This window comes from Acipenser ruthenus, chromosome 13, assembly GCF_902713425.1.
Source record: "Acipenser ruthenus chromosome 13, fAciRut3.2 maternal haplotype, whole genome shotgun sequence".
In the NCBI taxonomy this organism is placed as follows: Eukaryota; Metazoa; Chordata; class Actinopteri; order Acipenseriformes; family Acipenseridae; genus Acipenser; species Acipenser ruthenus.
The window spans coordinates 38,402,313-38,425,247 of record NC_081201.1 but is presented as its reverse complement, the minus strand read 5'-3'; the positions used below and the strand labels follow the sequence as shown (position 1 = coordinate 38,425,247).

At 37.0% G+C, this 22,935-nt stretch overlaps 2 protein-coding genes across 2 annotated transcripts; both read right to left on the bottom strand.

The window, feature by feature from the left end:
* Nucleotides 1–603: 603 nt before the first annotated feature.
* tectb (tectorin beta) lies at nt 604–6,344 on the bottom strand. The gene is made up of 11 exons (XM_058985296.1): nt 6,243–6,344; nt 5,603–5,704; nt 4,847–5,037; nt 4,410–4,561; nt 4,231–4,303; nt 3,854–3,957; nt 2,990–3,073; nt 2,499–2,661; nt 1,881–1,956; nt 1,325–1,357; nt 604–1,232 (listed from the first exon to the last, which is right to left on the bottom strand). The coding sequence occupies exons 2-11, from the start codon at nt 5,673–5,675 to the stop codon at nt 1,165–1,167; spliced, it is 1,017 nt and encodes a 338-aa protein (XP_058841279.1). The 5' UTR covers nt 5,676–5,704; nt 6,243–6,344; the 3' UTR covers nt 604–1,164.
* Nucleotides 6,345–9,950: 3,606 nt separating this feature from the next.
* LOC117417825 (EF-hand calcium-binding domain-containing protein 6-like) lies at nt 9,951–22,692 on the bottom strand. Its single transcript, XM_034030185.3, has 18 exons — nt 21,649–22,692; nt 20,512–20,606; nt 20,144–20,244; nt 19,780–19,857; nt 18,861–19,034; nt 17,673–17,798; nt 16,837–16,988; nt 15,965–16,110; nt 15,639–15,835; nt 13,985–14,092; nt 13,632–13,697; nt 13,293–13,403; nt 12,782–12,899; nt 12,552–12,676; nt 12,200–12,443; nt 11,577–11,746; nt 11,124–11,286; nt 9,951–10,759 (listed from the first exon to the last, which is right to left on the bottom strand). The coding sequence occupies exons 1-18, from the start codon at nt 21,962–21,964 to the stop codon at nt 10,541–10,543; spliced, it is 2,709 nt and encodes a 902-aa protein (XP_033886076.3). The 5' UTR covers nt 21,965–22,692; the 3' UTR covers nt 9,951–10,540.
* Between the last annotated feature and the right edge of the window lie 243 nt (nt 22,693–22,935).

Genomic DNA, 22,935 nt, shown 5'->3' with positions numbered 1-22,935 from the left:
AATTAGGCATTGTTAGGTAATGAGGGCTCGGCTACCTGCACACCCTTGATATTGAATTACAGAAGTGCACATATTAGCCTCATTAGCTGTATCAGTTATCTGCATTACATTATTATGTACGGTACATCATGTTTTAATTATATTCATATCATATTTATTATTTGTGACTTTACAATGCATAATGAAACCAAAAGTAAAGCTAGCTGGAGGCAAGGGTGGAAACTATATTAGAAATGCATAACAGGAAATGGGAACATTATTATTATTATTATTATTATTATTATTATTATTATTATTATTATTATTATCTTATCATCCTGTTCATGCAGTATTCTGGTTATATTACAAGCACCATGTATGGAATAGAAAGTATGTTTAAACTGAAATGAAGCAGCTGAGTTTGAAGTATTCATTTCCTTACATCAGGCACTACATCTGCTTGGTAATGTGATGTACTTTGGAAACTAAGTCAACTAAGTCATTCTGATCACTGAAAACAAAAAGTGAAGTAAGTGAATGATCAGTGTGCCGACAATAACATTCTCTGGCATGTAAAATAAAGGAAAGAACATGAAGAGCCCTGCTTCTTTTGACTTAAAAACAGTCTTTATTTGTCACAGACAATCAAAGGAGGAGATTTTAATCATTGACATTATCCATTGAACATTTCACTTGTTTTTACGTTTTTTAATTTATAAAGTTTCACATATGGGTTAACATTTACAGTAACTTCATTACACACAAGTACATTCTGTACAAATCCATACCATTGTTACAAAAAAAAGAAATTTAAAATCAGTCTAAATTTAACGACCCTGATTATACCATTAAAATCAATGCATATTTAGAAAGTTGCTTCAAAGTATTCACATACTGCACTAAGAACAATCACGCATATTCAAATGCAAATACTTTGTGAATGAACTGTTTTTAAATTTGCCCAAATACACACACATATTTTGTAAAACGTCTTGTGAGATACCCGACAGAATAAACACATTGTGATGTTTGACTTTCAGTCTATTTGCACATTGACTGATATCATGATGGAACGGAACACTCATAGAGTGTGTTGTCCCACTAAATGCACTACAGTGTCCGAGACAATAGTGCAATATTTTATACATCAACATATGAGCATGGCAGATCGCAATACTGCCCCAGTTACAGAAGTGGAGTATAGAGAGAGACAAACAGGGTAAAAAAACCCAGTAAGGAAAGAATGGGAGAATCTGAAAAGCAAAGCAAAAAAAACATTTAGTAAGGATAAACCGTGTATTACAATAATAATACAAAATAACCCTTTTTGCAATGGATAAATTACCTGCAAGGCTTCTGTGGCTTGATGAACCCAGAGCTGTGAGAGTAGATGCAAAGCAATCATTGAGTTAAAACAATAAACCTCACCAGTGTGCATTTAAAACAACATGCACAGTATACCATTGAACGAGCAGTTCTGAAAACAAAGTCTCAGTAAATCAGTGTGACATACTGTACATACAGACAGGGACCAAGATGATGTACAGCCACAGTATGCTCAATCATAATTCACATGTCAATTTCAGGGAATGAATGAAACCAGTTTCTGCCAGTTCCATTAGCCAAGCCAGATCCTATTAATACGAAGGCAACCAAGCGCACCCAAGAATGCCCATATCAAATTTCATGACCTAAACATCATATAATTACACATGTAAGCGTGACGCCCGTTCATATATAAAATATCAGGTAAGGTAAGTATAGCCTGGAACAAATACATGCCCTCTAGTGCAGGGTATCACATAGACAACACAGTGAGATTCTCCACTCTATAATAATTGTGGCTGTTGTTATTGACTTGCACTGAGCAGGCAGACAAACGTTTCTATTTAAAAGCTTACCTTTAAGCTGAAACTCTGCAGAGAGCACCCCTCCTTCTGGATCGGTGTGCTGACTTCGTACAGTACATGGGTGAGTCTAAAAGCAAACGCACATGGGGGAGATTAGAATGGCATGTAGCAGCATTGAGAAGCCAGCAAAATAAGATGATACAATTCGGTTCCATATCTCCAGCACCTAGCTTGCACTGTCCCCGCTCCAGCCCGGTGTAGAGGTATACAGTAGCTGTCTTATTGAACTCCTACCAGTGATGGGATGCTGGGTGTCTTACTGTAGCTAGGTGTTGCACTGTACTCCCATTCTCCAATTACTTATCCACTCACACCATTCATTGTCCTTGTGATCTCCCTTCATCAACCTTGACAGTAAACCCAGGGAACCAGTGCAGAAAGAACACACTTAAAAATACAGGTACATTAACTACATGCATTTACACCGTACTTACCATTTACTGAGATGTACTAAATTCACTTTGCACACAGTTATGGGATTTCGAGGATGCACGCCTTAACAAAATGTGTTTACTTATATTTTGAAGTATATCCAACCTATGTTGTCTCTCTTTTCTTTAATTACCACACATGCAATGATTCAGGCGTCAATACAGATCTCTTACTTACTGGCTGGCAAGTTCGTTTTTCACTGTCGCATATTTGGACTTGACAGTGTAGCCAGACTGTTGAGACTTTCTCCATCAGTTGAAATCGGAATGAATTAAATTTGAACATTGACCTGCTGTCTTTTCCATTCTCAAAGATGGTTGCTGTGTTATCAACTGAACAGCTAGAAAAACAACAACATTAATGAATTACAATATTTGTAGGTTGGAAGCCTTACATTGCAGTAAGAGCTGTTATAATAGGTGGAATAAGGGGAGCTCCTAAAACTAGCCATCTCCACTAAGACAAGAAAAAAAGTCATGAACTCAAAAATGGACTTCTGATTTGTTTTAAATTAATACAAAAATGTAATAAAAATATTGAGTCAGTGTAAAGGCAATATATTGTGACTAAGTTTTGACTAAACCAAAAACCAACCACCGTTATTCTAAATTTTAAATAAAATCCTGAAATACAGAAGTTGGCTCCAACAGGCTTCACATGAGACGTACCTGTTAATAATAAGAGTCCATCGTTTTTTATCAGTGGATTGTGGTGAGGGGGTAGCCCAACAGTTGTTAATGACAACTTTGAATCTGAAATGTTAAATAAAATAATGCGAGTCGCTTATCTTGTCAAACAGTATCCACAACAGTTAGCAGTTTGATGATTTATCCAGTCCTAAATGCTCCGGGAACATCCAAACTTTCTGAATATAATCTGTTGTATAGAGAATACTATTTCAATCAGCATTCTAGGAGTGTGAATAGCAATTTTGCAATTTGACTGTGAATTTAGGTCGGGACTTTAAAGTTAGGGCAAGGTATAGGGGTAACACTTTACATTAAGTGTTTCAAATAACTGTGTATTTACATAGTAGTTACTTATTAAATACATGTGCACTTATACATAATTACAATGTTATTATGCATAGTTACAATATACTTAGTGTACATCTTTTTGCATCCATAACTCTATCACTAACCCTATTCCTATCCATAACCCTATTCCTGACCTTTTTCTGATTCAATTGTGTACTTACATATATTGTGCAAAAAGATTTGCACGTTAAGTACATTGTAACTATGCATTATAACATTGTAATTATGTGTAAGTACACGTGTATGTACTATGTACCTACTATGTAAATACACAGTAATTAGACATAGTAATGTAGTGTTACTGAGTTTCCTTGGTAAAAAAAAATGTAAATTATAAAAAAACAGTAGATGGAAATAAAGTAGGATTGTCATTAAGTTCAGTTTTATTTTTCCTTTTTTGTGTTTTGTTATTTAAAGATGACAGTAGATTAGTGAATGAACTATCATGATAGTAGATTAGTGAATGAACTATGTCACTGTTATAGTTACACTTACCTGCTGCTCAATCCTTTGGCTTCTATCCCAATGAATACTTCTGAACCAATGTCTGATGTATCAATTGTATAAGGTGCATCCTTGGCATATAAAAACTTGGAATTCTTTAGAACAACAGAACAATTTTAGTGGCATAGCAACAACGGGAAATTATTAAATAAAATAAGAAACAGTCTTATTTATTCTGCTTTCATTTCTGTAAGGTATACTCATGTTTGCACATAAAAAAAAAGTTCAATCTTGGTTAAAATTGATGCATAGGTACTGTACTGGGTGTGTTTGATGTTCAGGCTACACATATCAACATAGCAGAGTAGTGACCACATGCATTTGAATGTGTCAGCTATCATTGAATTGTAAATGAAAATCACACTCACAGTAAACACATTCATAGACAGCTGTGACCTGAAGGAACCGACGCTGCCGTTGTTGATATAGACTGTTGCCACTCTGGAAAAGGTTAAAGATTGCGTATAAACACTGAAAGACATAATGTTGGGACTCAAGTGCTCTTTGGAGAGTTGTTTGCAAACCAAGCGCGTAAGGGCAGTCTTACCTTTGGCTGAACACTGCGCTATTCACTAGGTATGATGCTTTGTAACTGCAGCTGAAGGAGTAGTTCACAGGCTGGTTTCGTATTGTTAGTGAGGTATCATTGGACACTATTGAGTTATAGAAAATGTATTTCGGCTCCTTTCCTCCGACATACTGAAAGGCGAGAGCAAAAAATAAAAATGTTCTTTAAACTTTCAGAACACATTTTGCTAAAAAAAATAAATCAGTCAATAAACTAAAGCTCTTTTTTTCAGTTCAACAGTGAAGAATGAAATATCAAGCTGATTATAGCCAGGATATAGTTCATTAGTTTACAGCTAACGAATGAATCATGTACTGTAAATAAGATTATACTGTATATTCAAGCATAACCCTTCACATACACAATGCCTAGATTCAGAAGTGTACCAATAGACAGTCCGCTCAGAAAGGTCTTACCTCAGACTGGGTTCCACAATATGAATTGTTTTTTGGGGTGAGATCTGGAATTGCAAATCGGAAATATCCAGGGCTGTTTATCCCACTGTAGCAGACCCCTCCCAAAGACAGCTGGTTCATCTCCCACCCATAGGGGCACTCCGGGACATTAGCAATGATTGCATTTGGAAAGCAAGAGACCATCACAAAGTCTGGATACAAAAAAATAAAGCATGTAATGTAAAACTATTAAAGAAGACATGTATTCTGAGGCTCTATCTAACATGTAGAGGTCATTGCAATTTAACACAAGAGCTTTCTATTTTATACTAATGCAGCGGTGCATTGGCACATATCCTCTTACACCATCTGGGTGTTTTATTAAATTGTGCCATAGAACATGAGAGAGTACTGTGGTTCATAAAGACACTGTATGCTTTAGTTTCAACTAAAACTGCTTTGTATGATTTTGAAATAACCAGCAGTAAAAGAATGAAAAGTTTAAAGAATGAAAAGTTTGTGTGTGTGTGTGTGTGTGTGTGTATATATATATATATATATATATATATATATATATATACATATACAGTATACATTACACAGTAATAACACATAAAACATATTCACCGGAAGCTATAGAATAATAATAATAATAATAATAATAATAATAATAATAATAATAATAATAATAATAATAGAAGTAGTAGTATGTCCTGGATGGACTATGCAAAGTACTTTAATTAATAGTTTTTTTCTCTAATTTTATTTATGACTTACCTGCTTTCTGTGGAGGACAGGTCCATACAGCAGGTAAGAAGATAGCCAGGAGGCCAAAAGGTACTACAGCCATTTCAGCAATCTAGATACAGATTCACTGTACTTTTAAGAAGAAAGAAATTGAGACACAAAATAAGCAGTGCTTCCAATTGTATCTCCTTTCTCCAATGTAACAAAGCACACACCAACAGACTCACAGCACTTGAGATGGTTCAGCACAATAACCCTTTTTATACAGTGCTTCAAGTAATGACTGTAGAAGCAGCATGCACTATTATATCATCTTTAATGGAAAAGTTTTTTTTTTTTTTTTTTTTAACAATGACAAGCACCAGGTTAAAACAAATAAGTATCACTTTCATCTCTGCTGTTGTTGTGTTTTTTATGACTGATTTAATTGGGTTCAATGAAAAAGCAGATGTAAAAAAATAAGTTAAATAAGTTAACTCATTGACTGGTGCTATCCTTGTACCTCCAAATGTAGGGTACAGCAATAAAAACAAAATCTGATTAAAAAAATAATTTTCCACATGAGGACGCTGATAAATCATCAAAATATTAATCTAAGTGCCTTGTTAGAACTTCTTTAATATCCTCATTATTTTACACCAGAGAGCACACAAGACATAGTAAGACATACCTGCAGCACTTGAAGGAAGTCGACTTGTTTTTCTAAAAGGAGAAGATATTCATAGCTTCTAAATACAATCTGGACACTGAGTCAGAGATGTGTACAACACCTACAGCTATTCTATCAAACTGCCTGTCTAGGGTTTTATAGCTCCTCTGGTAAATGACCCCCTTCTGAGGGGGCTCCTAATAAGGACCATTGTAAACCGATTCACAAAAGAGTGCTGTATCCAAAAGAGATTTAAATTACTCCCACTTAACCACCATTTACTTAGCATCTCCGTTTCTGTGTGATTTCTTTGATATTTATTTCAACAATGATGGTCTAGTAATTAAATATTTATTGTCAATGCTCATCCACTGTTAGAAAGACAATCCAAACAATTTGCTGGGAGAATCTTGTATAATTAGGATAAATTAAGTAAAAGGTAAGCTCAATATTTTGGATAATGTAAAAGCCCTCTGCATAATGTTACATAATGTGATTTTCAGATGAGCAACTGGCTCCCAACAGCAAATATAATAGTACTTTTTTAAAAAAAAGTTTAACTTCTTAACACTAACTCACGGCTACGGGGGGGTGGGGGGGGCGGACAACTATTTAGTAATTTGTCGAAACGTTTGACTAAACCTGACTACCCTACATATTTGTGAGAAGTTAAAAGTAATGATCACAGTGGAAATAGCAACATACCTGTACACAATGTATTAAACCAGATTTACTTTAAATTACTTGAAATGTCCTGAATGAGTATCTGGGGAACTTAGGTCCAGCCTTCAGCTAGAGCAATCATGTAAATATAAAGGTGTTTTTGTCATACTGATTAAGTCCTGAGATTAGCCAGCTACCAGGCACTGGACGAGCACTGATGGGCTGAATGGCCACCTCCCGCTAGTAAATGTGCTTTGAGAAACTGGAACCAAGTCAAACGTATGGAATGCAATGTACAAATCAATAGCATTGCATGACAATGAGCACTAGATAATACAGAACTATAGTACCGTAAAAAAGAAGAAACCTGACCATCATGTACCTGTCTGTTTCTGTATTGCATGCTTGACAAGGAGAAAGAGGAACAGGGGTGCAGTTTACCATGAAAATGCTGATCATGGATCTGCTGTGAAAAAGGATATTTCCATGGCAAGGGTGGCAAATAACCTGATAAAGAGAGCAATTCAAAGTGCACAGTCATTCTGTAGTAGAGATGGGATCTGTACCTTCAGAGATTCACAGAGGTTGAGTTACACACAATACAGGCTCACACTATAGATGAAAGGTGCATCTCATCAATAAGGGCACTGTTTGGGAATAACAGATTGTATTTTGTCCTGGCTAATCTTCACTGTCCCACAATTGTAAATTAGTCTTATTCTTAAGAATCTTTGTATGCCTCAAAACACTAGGGTGGGATCTTAATGACAGAATAACGTAAATTAAGCAATTTCCATGGACATGTTTTTTTTTTCAGATCCTATTTGGGTGTGATTTTGTGAAGGTGAGCGTTCTAAATTGAGACTAGCTTGATCTGAACCAGTTTTTTAAGGGCCATAATTTAATGTAAACGTCTTTCCAACTTGAAAAAGGCTTCCCTCTAGATACTGTAATCTGCTATTGTCGTGCTTTTCATAGATGCTAAACACCCCAACAGGACCTTTAGGGCCAAAGAAGATTATGGATCCCGAATTGAATCTGCGTGAGCTGATTAAAAAGTTGGAGGTTCAGTAGGCCAAGGTGTTCTACTAAAGAGTAAAAGCTATTCCATCCATGGTGTGTTCTGGATAGGACAGGTATATGGCAGGTTATAGAATGTCCTGTTTCAAATGAAGTTCAGGACCCCAAGAGAACTGTCTATGAAAGGGTTTCTGATTACATGGTTCAAGGTTAAATTTCATCTTTTCCTGAGGAAGGTACTTTGCCATACACAAACCGGCACTGTCATTATGGGACAATGCACTCCAGAAATACGGATGCCGCCATTTGCATTAAAATAAACAACAGAAGGGGATGTAATTAGAGCAAAGGGCATTTAATACCCACACCTGATTTCAATCAGTATCTAGAAGTTGCCAACGAGCAGATAGGGTTTCTGCCTTTCTAAAAAATGAGAATAGAGAAGACTAAAGGATAGAAAAACACCAAGACTCTGTTGTTGCGTAAGCTAATTACACAACCTAATCAGTTTTCTTGCTGGTGAGAGGCTATCCTGTTTGCTTTCAGCAAAGAGAACATTTTCTTCGTATTATTTTTAATGGGGTCTTTAGAGACAAAAACGTCTAAGCTTCTGTTAAACATGATAGGGTTACATATCCAGGGCATGTTACAGCCCCAGTGTGAACTGAATCAGCCTTTCCGTGATAGAATAAACTGCAAGTATCGCAGTGGAGACACTCTATGTTTAAGGAAACTGTTTATTTCAATTTAAATAATATAGAAATGTTTCTTAACAAAATAACTAATTAAATACACATTTAAATGTCTAACTTCTAGCTTTGAAAAACATCCAGAACGCTAAAACATTCAGTTGTGAGATATGTGGAAATTTAAAAAGAAAGAAGTGCAATTCTTCGACAAATGTTTCAACCAGAGGTCAACACCTTAACACAATGACTTCCAGTTGAAAACGTTTGTCAAAGAATTTTCATATTTACATTTTTTTTCTTCTACTTATCCACGAAAATTGTTAATTACATATTAGTTTAATTTATTAAAACTACAATAAAAAGTGCCGTAGTAATACATTTAAAAAAATGATTCCAACGAAAAGTCTTTAAATATATATATATTGTGAGCTCTATGTTTTCTAGGGTAGCGTTGGTCCCGCCCCATTCGGCTTCTTATATTTCCTATTGGTCCCATTGAAGAAGCTGTGTATGTACAGTTTAGCTTGTTCAAGTGTCAATTCGACTTCAGTTGTTACGCGTTGATTGGTCATGTTATAAGCTAAAGAAGTACTATAGAAACTAAATACTTGTCAAAATGTTACGTCATAAAAGTTATATATGTTAGTTTTATTGGATGAAATAAATCCCTAAGGGTGGGACGGTCGGCTTCTCTCCCTGCCTCAGACCCTATTGCAGGCACCATGTACTGCAGGCAAGAAGACTGTCATATTACGTGTCACTCTTTTTATGTCAACTCCATAACAAGCAGCTCTCCCCATTGAGTTCAGTGACGGTCTGGCCTATAAGAGCAAACTGACCGATTACTCCAACACACTTTATAAATATGAAATGAAACAGGATCATTATTGCATGTATTTATTATACTGTTTAGTCTTAGCGGTGGATTCATGGGATGCCCTCAGAATGTGTCTCTCTTATTTGTAACAGTGTGTTTTTACAGGCATTGGAAAAGGTTCACTGGTTTTCGTTATGCAATGAATGCATGGGGGAGGGGAGAGAACGTTGTAGTAAAAAAAACAGACTTATTTGGGGTCCAGACCATTATTAGGGAACACAGTCCAACAGTCTTATTGTGGCACTGGCTATTATGGGACTTTATGTGTATTGATATATGGCAAAGTAATGGTCATGGTCTGCTGCCTAAGGGGTTGGTGCATCACATTTGATTTATTTTTCTTGGAATTGTATTGACTGTGGTTTCCTTCAGTTTCTTAGCATGCTGCATCTTGTTGTCTATTTACGAATGACTAAGATAATCAGAGAACGAGAAAAACCAAGTGTTGCATGAACAGCAATTAAACATGAAACTCAATGATTAGGTCTTAGAATACCACTTTATATTTATTGTAGATGTGCTTTATACTAGCATATTAATTTCATTTAATAGATTTATATAAGCAGAAACAACAACCATTCATTAATTATTGCCTAAAGACATGGGTGAAGTGGGTTGCACAGACAGGATTCCTTTTTCAGAAGCCAAAGGAAAGGACAAATTGCAGAGTCTCTGAAGCAAAATGCATCCTTTCACATGTGAGATTTATCCCCTTTTACAACATGTGCAGTGTTGAAGTAAAGGAGGAACCCTGATAAACTCTGCAAAGTGACTTGCAGTGGATAATACAGGCACAAGAAACTAATGATTAGTGCTCTAATTAAGAAGGGCTAATTAAAAAGCATTTCCACTCTAAGGACCCTCTCATACTTTAAATTACCCGTGTGTGAAATTCATTTTCCCTGCAATATTTAACACAGACACAGGCTAGCTCAAAATATAATACAGGGAAAACTCTGCGGTATCAGTCTGATATACTTGAAACTCCACTCATTAACATTCCTGGTTGAATTCCTAAATAACTTTAAACACATGTGGCTCCTCTGTTGGTAAAGGGTGTTCCACAGTATTTACAGGTTCTTCGCGGTATCGTTGATGAACTGCGAGTAGTTTATTTTCCCAGTCACGTCTCTGTCGAAGCGGGACATGACGTGGTAAATGTCGTCCTCATCCAGGACGATATTGCAGAGCTTCAGGACAGATCTGAATTCAGGTAGCAAGAGGAACCCGGTGCTGTGCACATCCAGTTTCTTACAGGCTTTCTGAAGGCTCTTCCACTCGCCAGCCAGCTTTAACACAAACAGAGAGGTTAGCTTGCAATCAAATACCAGCAGTAATTGCAATATAAAACCATACTAAGGCCAAAATCACTTGACCAAATATTAGCATTTGCCTCAGATGTAACTTTTGCACTGCACATTGTGCAATGGTATATATGTATATATGTATGATATACATATTTTATCACAGTTTCACATGGTGACTAAATCCTTGCAACAAGAATCTTAAAATATCAAATCTGTTTGGTCCCCCCCCCCCACATTTCTTCTAGGGATAGTGTAGCAAGCACATATCTTCTAGTCAAAAAAAAAAAAAAACATATTCAGCTATATCTCAAATTATGTAACACGAGAGAAATACGAAGAGAAGCACCTTCTGTCTCAGTTTCAGTGTGAGGTCACTCAGACCCTTCAGCATAACCTCATTGTAAACTGGAGAATGTGCACCAGATCTCAGGTTCAAGAGCTTAGAACTGGCAGCTTTAAAATGTCTTCTCTGTTCTGCAAATGGGTGAAGAAAATCTACATAGGAGACCCTAGACACAAGAGGAGGAGAATCTCTTGTTATAAATCCAGGGACTGCAATACTGTGCAGTAAAGCAATGCAAGCTGAATATATACTCTCACTGCATGGATTTACAGAGTGTGAACTATGGTAACTTGCTAGTGGGTACAGCATATACTGTATCATTGATACCATACAATATACAGCACTTTACCAAGTGGAATTAAATGACAGACATTTTAAAAACAAACAAATAAACAAACAAATATATAATGTAATGATGCACAACAATACTGCTTTGGCAAAAACAAGAAAACTGACCTGTTCTCTCCATGGCCAAATTTGGAGGCAATCATGTAACACTGGTAGTCTGTTAACTCAGGACAAAGGCCAATCAGCACATCCTTAAACTCCTCTTTGGCAACAAATCCTGAACAGCTTGAGTCTAATTCCTGAAACTGGGTCCAGAGTTCTTCAACCAGCAGCTCCACCTATATGAACAAACTCAAAATATAACCCTGTAAAACCTATTGACACATGACAATACAGAACACTCCAGTGACCCACACATTGACATTAAAACCTGCAGACCCGCGACAGTCAACTTTTAAAACCTGCAAAATAAAAGTGATGTAAGCTCACAGTCTGGGTGATGTAAAAAACAGACATTTGTCATTATCAACATATGATTGTATGTACAATCCAATCATTGATGGGTTCTTAATACAAGTTGCAAATGATATCATTTTTAATTAGCTAATGATGTTTTTTATTGATTGAAATATAATTAATAGGACAGATGAATCATTGTGCAACATTTTCTCAAGGAAGGGGGATACCATGCTCCCTTAATCTGCAGAAAATAGTCTAGACCAGTATTCTAGCTGATGCTCGGGGCCTATGCAGTGTTGGAAATGTTCAGTATATTATGACATTAAGCACACCTTTGCACGCAGGTATTCCACAGTTATTTCAGTGTCAGAATTGAGTTTTCTAGACCTGATCAGAAAGTCACTGTCTCCCTTCACAGGTGGTACCCTTTTGGCATTGGGATAGCATGCTGACAATGGAGAAAATCCAAAATGGCGGACAAACTGCAGAAAACCCAATGTGCCGTCTTCATTGGTTATTAGAGGACCCCACAGCTTGTCAACCTCTTCTCTCGAGATGTGGGGATGGATATCAAAGCTGAAAAAAGGATAAAACATCACCTGTAGAGGATTTACAACAGTTTAAACCAGCTTTCTATAGGAGATGTTTCTTGTGGGTTTGTGAATATTAAAGTAGAATAGGCACCGTTTTAGCAGCTGATACATGGTTTCTGGAAAAAGTCTTTTTGTGTTCATTTCATCCAGGTCGTTGAAGGCACTTTCGACCGCCTGAAAGTTGTTTTTCAGGAGATCTTTAATGATCTTTGACAGCTGTTTAAAAACATACAGAAAAAAACAGTGTATATAAAGGTTTATGATCCTTATGTAAGTGGAATCTTTAAGGTATAGTAACCATAATTATGTAAAATACAGCACCTGGAAATGTGTTCGTTCTCTGTTTTTGTGATCCTCTAACTGGCCAGCCCTCTTTGTTTTTCTACTAAATTGTGTCACAACAGTCAGGTCATCCTCAAAGAGATTGTGCACACCATTGCTGTCAATTATAAACACATAGCCATTTCAATAAAACTGCATGGTTTATAAATTGGACTTGTCACATCACAAACAATGTCAAAGATAAAACAGAAAGGAAAACTAAATGGTGTTAAACAAATATTTGTTAGTACTGCTGTTGTAGAGGAATTCAGGACTGGTTTATACAGTGGCTATTTTAACTTTTCTATAGCTGCAATTTGAGTTGTCAGAATTGCACTGCAATGGAGTATTGTGCTTCAACTTATGTTTAATGAGGTAAAGTGAAGTTTCACACTTCAGTATATATATATATATATATATATATATATATATATATATATATATATATATATATATATATATATATATATATATAAGCACACACATTCTACTATCGTTTGTTGACCAGTACCTGCTGTCAAACCTGCCCAGGAATTCCACATATCTAACATTTCCAAGTTTATCCAGGGGAGCTTTCTCCAGCAGACACTCAAGTTCTTCCTCCGTCATTCTCATAGAAAACCTGTGTAGCATAAAAACTGCAATGAGATCTCCAGAACAGCCATTAATAAGGCATTGCTGAGAAAGATATAGAAATGGCATTTATAATATTTTTAATGGGATCATGTGTGGCCAAACCCATAACATTTTCCTTGTTTGCAAGAAATAATTCTCTAGTGCTACCATCCAGTTACGTTTCTTCCACGTGCTTGAAGGAACCCTATACATTAAAGAAGTTTACTCACAGTACCTTGTTTCTATAGCTGTTCTGAATTGCTGCTGACTCACTGTGTCTGTTTTCAGTGTGTCCATTTTGCTGAGGAAAAGGTTAGTGTTTATCATTAACAATGTGGTAACAGTAAATGACAATTCCTTAACAATACTCTCAAGTCTCTCACATGGGATTCTCCCAGCTACTTTATCATTCTGACATACACAGATACATACATACATACATACATACATACATACATACATACAGTACATGCATGCATGTACTAAAATACAACAATAGATTGTGGGGTGTTGAATTATAAAGTAATACTATTTTCAAACTTGTATCAATAATATAGTATACTTATTTAAAAAAGGAGATAGACTTACTGAAAATCCCCTAACAGGGACAGGAAGTCTGACTGTAGAAGATTAATTAGCTTTGCCTCTACAGCAGAGACCGTGGAGTAACAGGTGAGGCTCCCAGCTTGGTTAAACCTGTTTAAAATACAACATTTTGCATTTCAGACAGAGCATTGTTAGAAATATTAATGTCAAACTTCAGTCACATAGACTGTATTAAAAACATTGCTTCCAATTTGCTTAAACACAAAACACAAACAGAACCAGCACTGGTGTAGAACTGCAACTATTCTACTTCTATTATAAACAGTGTACTATCTACTGTTATAAACAGTGTACTATCTACTGTTATAAACAGTGTAATATCTACTGTTATAAACAGTGTACTGTCTACTGTTATAAACAGTTTAGAATGTTTAAAAGGTCAAATCCATCATAACAATGTCATTTAAAAGTAATTCCACTAGGTGGCAATGCAGCAATGTGTAGTTTTGCACTTTTATGGTCGTCAAAGATTTGAGATTACTGTTATTAAAATTATTTGAATGAAATACTAACTTTCGCAAAAACATTAATAGAATGCTGTTTGTATTAGGCTTTTGAAAGGTGTAGATAATAATAAAGCACAGAAGCCTTTGTGACAGGCATACACCGGGAGTAGGAGTATATAGTACAGGTATAGAGACAATCTAGAGCTAAGGACGTGACAGCTTTTCTGTTTCTTGTGAAGTCCTTTGGTTTAGCTTCTTACAAAAGATCCCAACATCAGTTCATAGTCGTACACGAGGTATTCTAGGATTTCTACGAACATATAATACTGTGTCCGGTTCTGGACACCTCCCTACAAAAAGCACATTGCTGCACATGAGAAGGTACTGAGAAGGGCAACCAGGCTAATCCCAGGACTTAATGACATGAGCTATGAGGACAGCTTAAGACTGTTAAATCTCTTCAGCTTGGGAAATAGACATATAATAGGGGATTTCATTGAAGTTTATAAAACCCTAAAGATAAAACTTAATTCAATACAGAAAATGCCCAAGTTATAGTGCACAATTGAAATTATTTGAATGACAGGAACCGAGATTCTGTGCTTTCTGTCACTAACTATAGCAGCACCTTTTCTTTCAGGCCATTAGCACCCCTCATGTGATTTTTGTCTGTCGTACCAAATTACATTCTAATGATTGTGCATTGTATTTCTGTGGGTTTGCAAATGTATCCGTATTTCTTTAAAAATCATATTAATTGTACTTATTTTCTACTACATTTTCTGCATTACCTGCACTTGGTCATTATAGTATTGTGTTTTGAATTTGGCTTTTAATCCTGTGAGGGTTTAATACAGAGACAGAACATCATTACAGGTGAGTGATGGAGGCAGGGATTGTTTTGGCATCCTAGTAAAAGTGGTTCAACATTAAAAACCAACTTTTAACCCCTTAAGGTACACATGGAATTGTGCGGTTGTTCCAACGGATTCTTCTTAAAATACATTTGAGAGCGACTCAAGTATCACGAGGAGGAAACTGACAATTTGGATGACCAGATCCAACCTGTCAGTACATTTGAAACCCTGTTTCATTCAAAACGTGAAAGTTAGCATAACTTTATTTGTGGGACACATGCAGTATGTACGTTGTACCTTAAAGGGTTAAGGGCACCCATATACATGACGTACCTGTGATTGGGATCTGAAAGGATCCTTTGAGACATGCCCTTTTCAGTTCTGTCCTGGAACTGTTGTAGAAAGTCTGTGTAGCTCACATCGGAGGAAGCTTCATCCAGGCCACAGCGAGCCAAGAACAGACTGAGCTGCTCCTTTTTCAGGTGCAGGCGGAACCTACCCAAGACCTGCATAAAGTCATCTCTCGACACCTGTAACAAACAGCAACTTTATTTCGATGTGTATTTTTGCCTCTTGCAATTAAACAGATTCATTTGAGGGTGCACTTTGCTTGCAGTGGCTGCTAGAAAATTAGGAAAATACAGCTGACATGACTGTACCTTTCCAGAATTGTTGGTGTCAAATCGTTGGAACTCAGCCAGCATCCCCTTGAGTCCCTCTGCAAACTTCTTCTTCAGCCACTCCTCTATATCCAGGGAAAGGGTTCTCTGCTCCTGGGACTTTGAAGGGCTTCTCCCTGAAGGCTCTGTATTAAAACACGGGCTGTCAATAGAGCAGCATCGGCACAATCCTGTGTGGTCACTTCATCATACAGCAAGCCCCTTTATAATTCATTTCGAAAAATCTCTTTTGATGCCGACTTCCTGACAGATAGCTGCTCTCTGGCCTCTTTGTGGAATATTGAAGCTCCTGACCCTTCTCTCCATTTCATTTCATGTTCTGAACATGCTTCATGATCTGCCCATTGTATTCCCTCAAGTGTAACATGGCTACTGTATACGACCGCTGCCCTGCTTTAAAATCAGGATGGGGTTTCCTTGCCTGGAGACATGATGTTCTCAATCAAGCCAATGGGAGATGAGAAAGGTCCCTGCTGTGCACTAATGACCTTGGAGTTGATTGGATAGGCACTGTTGTCTCTTGGCTTTTACTGCAATAATGTATCATGGTCTGCCAAACTGACTTGACAGATGTCTTCCAGTAAGCAACTCCAATCTACATCAATTCATATACACAATATATAATCGAAACAAACATATCTTTACATAGAAAAATAAACAACCATCTTCCAGAAGAAAAGCTAAAGGCAATCATACGCATATAACAAAAATTATATCAATATTTAATGTATGCATTATTCTGGCAAAACAAGAGGCAGGCAATTATCTCACAATAAAACAAATGGCTTGCTAGTAATTGATTGCTTCAACTTCACAGGTCTACTTGATCTCCTGAGTATAGCTGTTCTTACTTGGTCGGCTCTCTGGCACAGTACTGCTGGAAACCCTGCTGAGAGCAAACAGAAGAGCCCTCCTGTGCTCCTCGGATGCACTTCGACTTTCAAAACCTAAAGTCTTCATTAGAGTCTGTCTGGTGACTGCTTCTCCACCAAATCTGTCATACCTTGATTCACAATAATGTGTAACATTAGGTCAATATTGAATGCAAACAGAAATGTTCTCAATGAACTGTAATTCAGCACAGCAAAATATATAGTGGTGCGTACGTCCCACATTTGACATATTTATGTTGAAAGAAATAATAGGGAACGTATAGCATGGTATAAAAAAAACAGAATGCTATAACAGAGGATTTGATTAAGCTAGACTAGAGCGAAGCTTCATCCGTGATATGAACACATATTTAAAATGCCTTTGGCGATTTGTTATATAAAAATAAACAGTGTTAAACCTTTTCAATGTGTTGCTGTGTTACAGTTGTCAGCTGCCAGTGATTTATTCATGTAGAGTGCCATATCTTGTACTAATAGTAGCATTACCATGATGCTTTTTATAAACTACTTTATATAGTGATCATACTACAGTACATAGCATTGACATAGATACACCTGTATGGATCAGTCTATGCTAGTTGAACCAGTTCTTTTCATAATCAAGTTTTTTCTAACTTTCTGATTGAAAGTTTCAGTACATTTCAGTGCAATATGTAATATTTATAATGCAAATTAATGGTCATTTCAGACACTGGGTGTAAAATTGACAATACATCCGAGTAAAAGAGTATGAGACAAAAAATACAAATACTACAGTCAAAACTTTTTTGTTTGAAATACATTGAGTGCTCTACCTTTTCCAGAGTTTTTCAAATTCCTTCTCCTCCATTTGTATTCCCAGCTGGTACAGAACCTGCCTCAGTTCTGGTGGCCGCACTACGCCTTCCTTATTAGGAAACATAGCCAGAATTTCAAAGGGCCTACATTTAAAGAAGAGTATATGAGTGAAATCAAAAGGTTATGGTACAATTTCAATAAACACATGTCCCTTCTATTGTTGATTCACCGCACAGAGTGATTTCGCTGAAGTCAGACTCAGTGGAAAGTCCATAATATTTGTCCCCAAGTGTTGCTACTATAAAAATCTTGAATCCGTATTGGACTTTGTCCACTTAAAGACTTATCTTCTTGTGCACTTGATACACTCTGTAGTTGTCGCTTAAATAATTCAAGTTGCTATTCTAAATACCCGCAGTACTTGTGTCTGACTTTTGTTGCTATAGTTATTGTTACATAGCACCTTTCTTCAGTAAAGAACCATAGGGAACGCCGGGGGAAGGAGAAACACTTCAAAAGAGGTGCTGAGGTGAGACTGTGATGTCACAGCATTCCTGAATGGATGTGCAGTTGTTCCGTGATATGGGATACCACCACAATAAGATAACCTCTATTGAACAGCAAGGACACTGCTGGCAGTTGACACAGGCTTGTGTACTGTAGATATTCATTCAGAGAGGTCTGTAGGTGAGCAGTGGAGTGTGACAGGTACCTGGCACACTACCGAAGGGGAGGGGTTTGTGAGTGTGTCAAACAGTGCTCCAGCTTTTCACACTTCTTGTTGTTGCTAGTTTCCAAACCCAGTCTTTCTCTGCTGTGAGATTAATGGTAGCTCAGAGTTAAAACTAGCTGACTTTTCAAAGTTTTTGTATCACCTAATTATTGCTCGTGTTAAACTATTGTTGTAAATGTCGACAGAAAATGCTGAACACTTTCGAGTCGTGTAACTTTATTATAATTTAATGATATTATATCTTTGTGGTCATAAATTCAAAGCTATGCTAGGTGTGTCCCTCCTTACAGAAGATGAGCCTTTATTACATAAGTAAATATTTAAATGAGTTCAATTGTTCAAATGGCTTTTCTTCCAATTCAGTGTACAGTATACTGAAACAAATTGATCCTGAGCATTGGTGCACTTTGCAGTGTTTCATCATCGCATCATATGTTTAATAAAACACAGTTCTGCTGCAGCGGTGCTGTACCTGTCCCAGACCTTCTTCTTTAATTCGAAATGAGCTTGTGTTGCACTTCTCAGAACAGTTTCTCCTGCTCTCTTCACAGGATCCAGCCAGGCAGGGTAATCTTCACTCTCCTGATCTCCAAAGCAGCTGCAAAACTTTCCAAAGGAGACGGTTGACTTTTCGTTTAATTTTAGCCTGAAACAAAAGAAAGATATGATATAATAAATAAAGGTAGGTACAGGCTTCTGAAAAACCTGCACACTGTTTCCTGGTCAGGAGTGACGTTAATGACACATTTCTGTCGCAGTGCTGATTAAAATGTCTTTTCAATACTAAAGGGAATGAAAATACATGGAAAGTCAGAAGACATCCCAAATGGGAAGTGTAATGTCTTTATGCAATTAATTCTTAACTCTGACTTGTATACAGGTCTCAGTCAGGTAACACCACTCAAAACTGAAGCCTGTGACGACCAATAACTCAGAGATAAAGCTCATTTTCACAATCTTTACTGAAGTACAGGGTTTCAAACACAAGTCTGTACCCAGAGATAAACTTAATAAGCATGCTCTATTAGCCATACCAGACCCCAATACCATTTCATAGTGGTTCCTGATTTCCCAGATTCCCAGGGGATAGCAAGGATCTCACGACCCTTGTGCATTATTAGGAAGGGTAGAAATGCAAACAGATCCTGCCCCTGAAACCCTTTCCCATAAATAGGGAGTCATACTTAGTCCATTAGTCCTGGCAGATATATCCCGTACAAGGGGGACTGAAGCCGCTACAGTGCCTAAAAGCAGGTCCAAGAATGACTCCCAAAGAGATAACAATGCTGTATTTCCACTCTATACAACACCTGCAGACTGCTCTTTTCACAGTGTGCTGAATGAAACACATGGGTTTCTAGTTTACACAGATTCCTGTCATTGCTCCTTACCTGGTTAAAAGAGAAGAACATTGTTTTGCACTGATGAATCTTCCCAAAAACTTAGTAATAATAATGATAAGGGCTTCCCTGAAATGCAAAGATTGCCATTAGCTTAATTTGTCAGTACATACAAAGATTTGACATTAATAAAATATTAAAACATCTAAATTAACTGCCTCTGCCATGGAAACATACGTCATTTTTGTATATCAGGATGCCGCTACACAGTTTTTAGCCTTACTGTAAATACGCTTCTTTCTTACAACAAATTGTATATTTACTGTATATGGTGACACATTTCATTATAATTGTTGTGCTTTCATACAAAGAAAAACTATACTGTTCCTTAGACAGAAGGCAACAAAAATGTTACCTTGATACAATCCCTCTGCCTGTTGGGTCATTAGCCAGGAAAAGTTGTTTTAAAGAATAAAATCCACCAGATGTAATCTTCTCACGCAAGAGGAGTTCCAACTTTAGAAACAGACAACACAAATATAAACGTAACAGCAAGATGCATTGTACTAGTGCTAGTTTATTGTCAAACTAAATCGGGGTTCACAGCACTGCAACTTCAAATTACAAGATTAAAGGGTTAAAAATATATCAGGGTGTAATATTAAAGAAAGAATAGGTTTCAGCACCCCATAAACATCTCTGCTGTATAATGCTTCTATAAACGTGCCGCGATGTTTCCATTGCTAGGAAGCGTACAGTATTCTGTCAGCAGCCGTGACTCACTTCATCAATCTGCAGTGTGACTTGTGTTGCAGGCCGTGAGGAGACCTGGCTGCTCTCTCGACACACACTCCTGCCCTCTGCCCATTGTTTACTGTCTAAATACAACAGAAAGGAGAAGAAAGAAAAGTGAAAAGAAAGGTAGATCTTGTTTATTATAACAGCAGCATAGCTAAATCCTATCTAACATACACTGGGGTCTAATAAATTGATATAAACCATTTAAATATGAAATTAGAAACAAATGTCATTTTTCGTACTGTAATTACAATCGATTAGACCCCATTATGTTTTATATGTTGTAACCGATGTAGCAGGTTTGGTTTTATAAAAATTTGTATTAAAGTGTTTTGGTTTTGGTTTTATATGTCAGGTTAACAGCTTAGCTGTCCTGCACATTAGACAGGGACCTGCATGTGTGTAGGAGTGCTCAATGAGTGCTAGGTTTTTGTTTGTTTTGTGTTTTGAATAAAAGTGCGCAGAAGCGCTAAAATCAAAGTTTTTTTATCGCTGGGTCACGTTTTTCAAGGCGCACGAACCCAAAGGTACGGCCAGCTTGGTCACAATGTATATATAAACAAGTTTTGTGACCAATACACCTTCTAGAATCTCTATCTGTTTGTGTCTAGCATTCCATTCATAAAGTATTACTGTGCCAGTAGTTGCACACATTTGTAGGGTGCTTGTTAATAAATTTACCAGTAGTGTTTTGCACAAAGGGTTCCTTTCCCCTGACTGTTCTGAAGCTTGGATGTATTGTCTATGTACCTATAGGAGGACTATTTGGACTAATGCGGCCTCTCCAGTAAAACATACCCAAATTATTACCTAATGCTTCACTTCATATCAGCCATGTGTATCCAGGCCAGATAGACATGCCCTTTTACACAGAACCATAAGCCTTATATAGAACCCTGTCAAGCATGTGCAAAGATAAGGGCTGGTATCTAACAAAAAAACATTAGCTGCAGGAAAGAGCAGTTCATTTATTAGTGTTAGTTGTATACCATTAATCATTTACCCCTTTGCATCAGTGTAAAATGGATTAAAAACAAGCAAAATGTAAGTCTTAAAAACAACAGACTTACCCCAGTGTACACCCCACCCCACCCCAAATGCTAAACATAAAATGAAACTCACCTACATTGACCCACTTGTCCAGCTTTCTCCAGCTGTCTAGTTTGTCCAGCCTGTGTTTTTTGTAGGTGCCCTGGAGTGAGGATCTTGATCTCTCTCTCCTGGTTGAAGCTCTCCCCTTCCCCACAGTCCTGCCATGCCTGCCCTCTAGGTCCCCCTGTTTGGAACACCCTGCTACAGAGAGAGTCTCGGGGTCCCCCAGCCTTGATAAGGGGTGTGTGATTTCAGGAAGCTTCAATGCAATCCCCAAATGTGAGGAAGCTCTTTTGATGCACACTGCAGCCATTGTGCCTCTCAGCTGAAAAGCAGCTAGATTCATTTAGGTAAGAAGCAAGTCTAATCGACAACTTTGGGTTGCTGCTGGCAACCGCTTTTCTTCTCGTTGCTGCAAGCCACAGTAGGGAATCACAAAGACTGAAAAGAACTTTGCTATCCATTCATATCAATTTACATTCCACAAAAAAGGGCGGCTTAATGTTACAGTCAAACTGGTTGTAATTCTGACTTTAAATGTTATATTATTAAACTTGTACTATTCATTTCAGACAATGCCAGCTATTCATTGCATGTTATGAACAGGCAAAGGTACATGTTTAAGGGAACCATGAAAGCCTTTTTTTAAAAAACTGTTTTGTATTGTAAGGTACAAGAGTACAAAACAAGATGTGCGGAGAACATTATGTTCCAAATCCAGCAAATAAGTGACAACTTCCCCCAGCTTCTAGTGATTATGCACTGGATCTACTTGGCCCTTCTTTGATTCAGACAACTATAAAAGCATTATTGCTTCACATTGACTAATAACAGAATTGCCTTTATTCACAAGCCTACATTTTAATCATCTGTCCTGCAGGTGTATGTGAATGGAAATGCCAAACACCAGCATTATTGTATGCTGGTGTACTGTAGCATCTCTCTGGTAATGTGAAATGGAACAAGTTTGCAGGTATTAGTGTAGATCACAATCATTTGATTTCTGAATTTTACAGTAAATAGACTTTAAAAAAAAAACAAAAAAAAAAAACAAAAAAAAAACTAGTCTCTCAAACCAGCATGACCAATTTAAAACTTGTATTACCACCACTACAGTACCAGTACCAGGGCTAGCTGAAATTTCAAAAAGGGATAATGATAATGATGCATATAAAAACGTATAGTTGTGTTTTTAACTAAAGCTACTTTTTTAATCTTCAGTTTTAAGTAGCTCTGCCCAAAACGTATTACTGCAGAAGCTTAACATCTATTATATATTAAATACTGCATGAACCAAAACTTTTTTTTTTTTTTTTT

Coding starts and splice junctions, on each gene's coding strand:
- tectb (XM_058985296.1), bottom strand. CDS start 5,675: ATGGCTGTAGTACCTTTTGGCCTCCTGGCTATCTTCTTACCTGCTGTA. Junction 4,304..4,409: donor AGCGCAGTGTTCAGCCAAAG/GTAAGACTGCCC, acceptor AACCTTTTCCAG/AGTGGCAACAGTCTATATCA. Junction 1,957..2,498: donor AAAAACGAACTTGCCAGCCA/GTAAGTAAGAGA, acceptor GTTTGCTTTTAG/ACTCACCCATGTACTGTACG.
- LOC117417825 (XM_034030185.3), bottom strand. CDS start 21,964: ATGAATCTAGCTGCTTTTCAGCTGAGAGGCACAATGGCTGCAGTGTGC. Junction 19,858..20,143: donor GGCAGAGGGATTGTATCAAG/GTAACATTTTTG, acceptor TTTGCATTTCAG/GGAAGCCCTTATCATTATTA. Junction 12,900..13,292: donor CTGGGCAGGTTTGACAGCAG/GTACTGGTCAAC, acceptor TATAATTGACAG/CAATGGTGTGCACAATCTCT.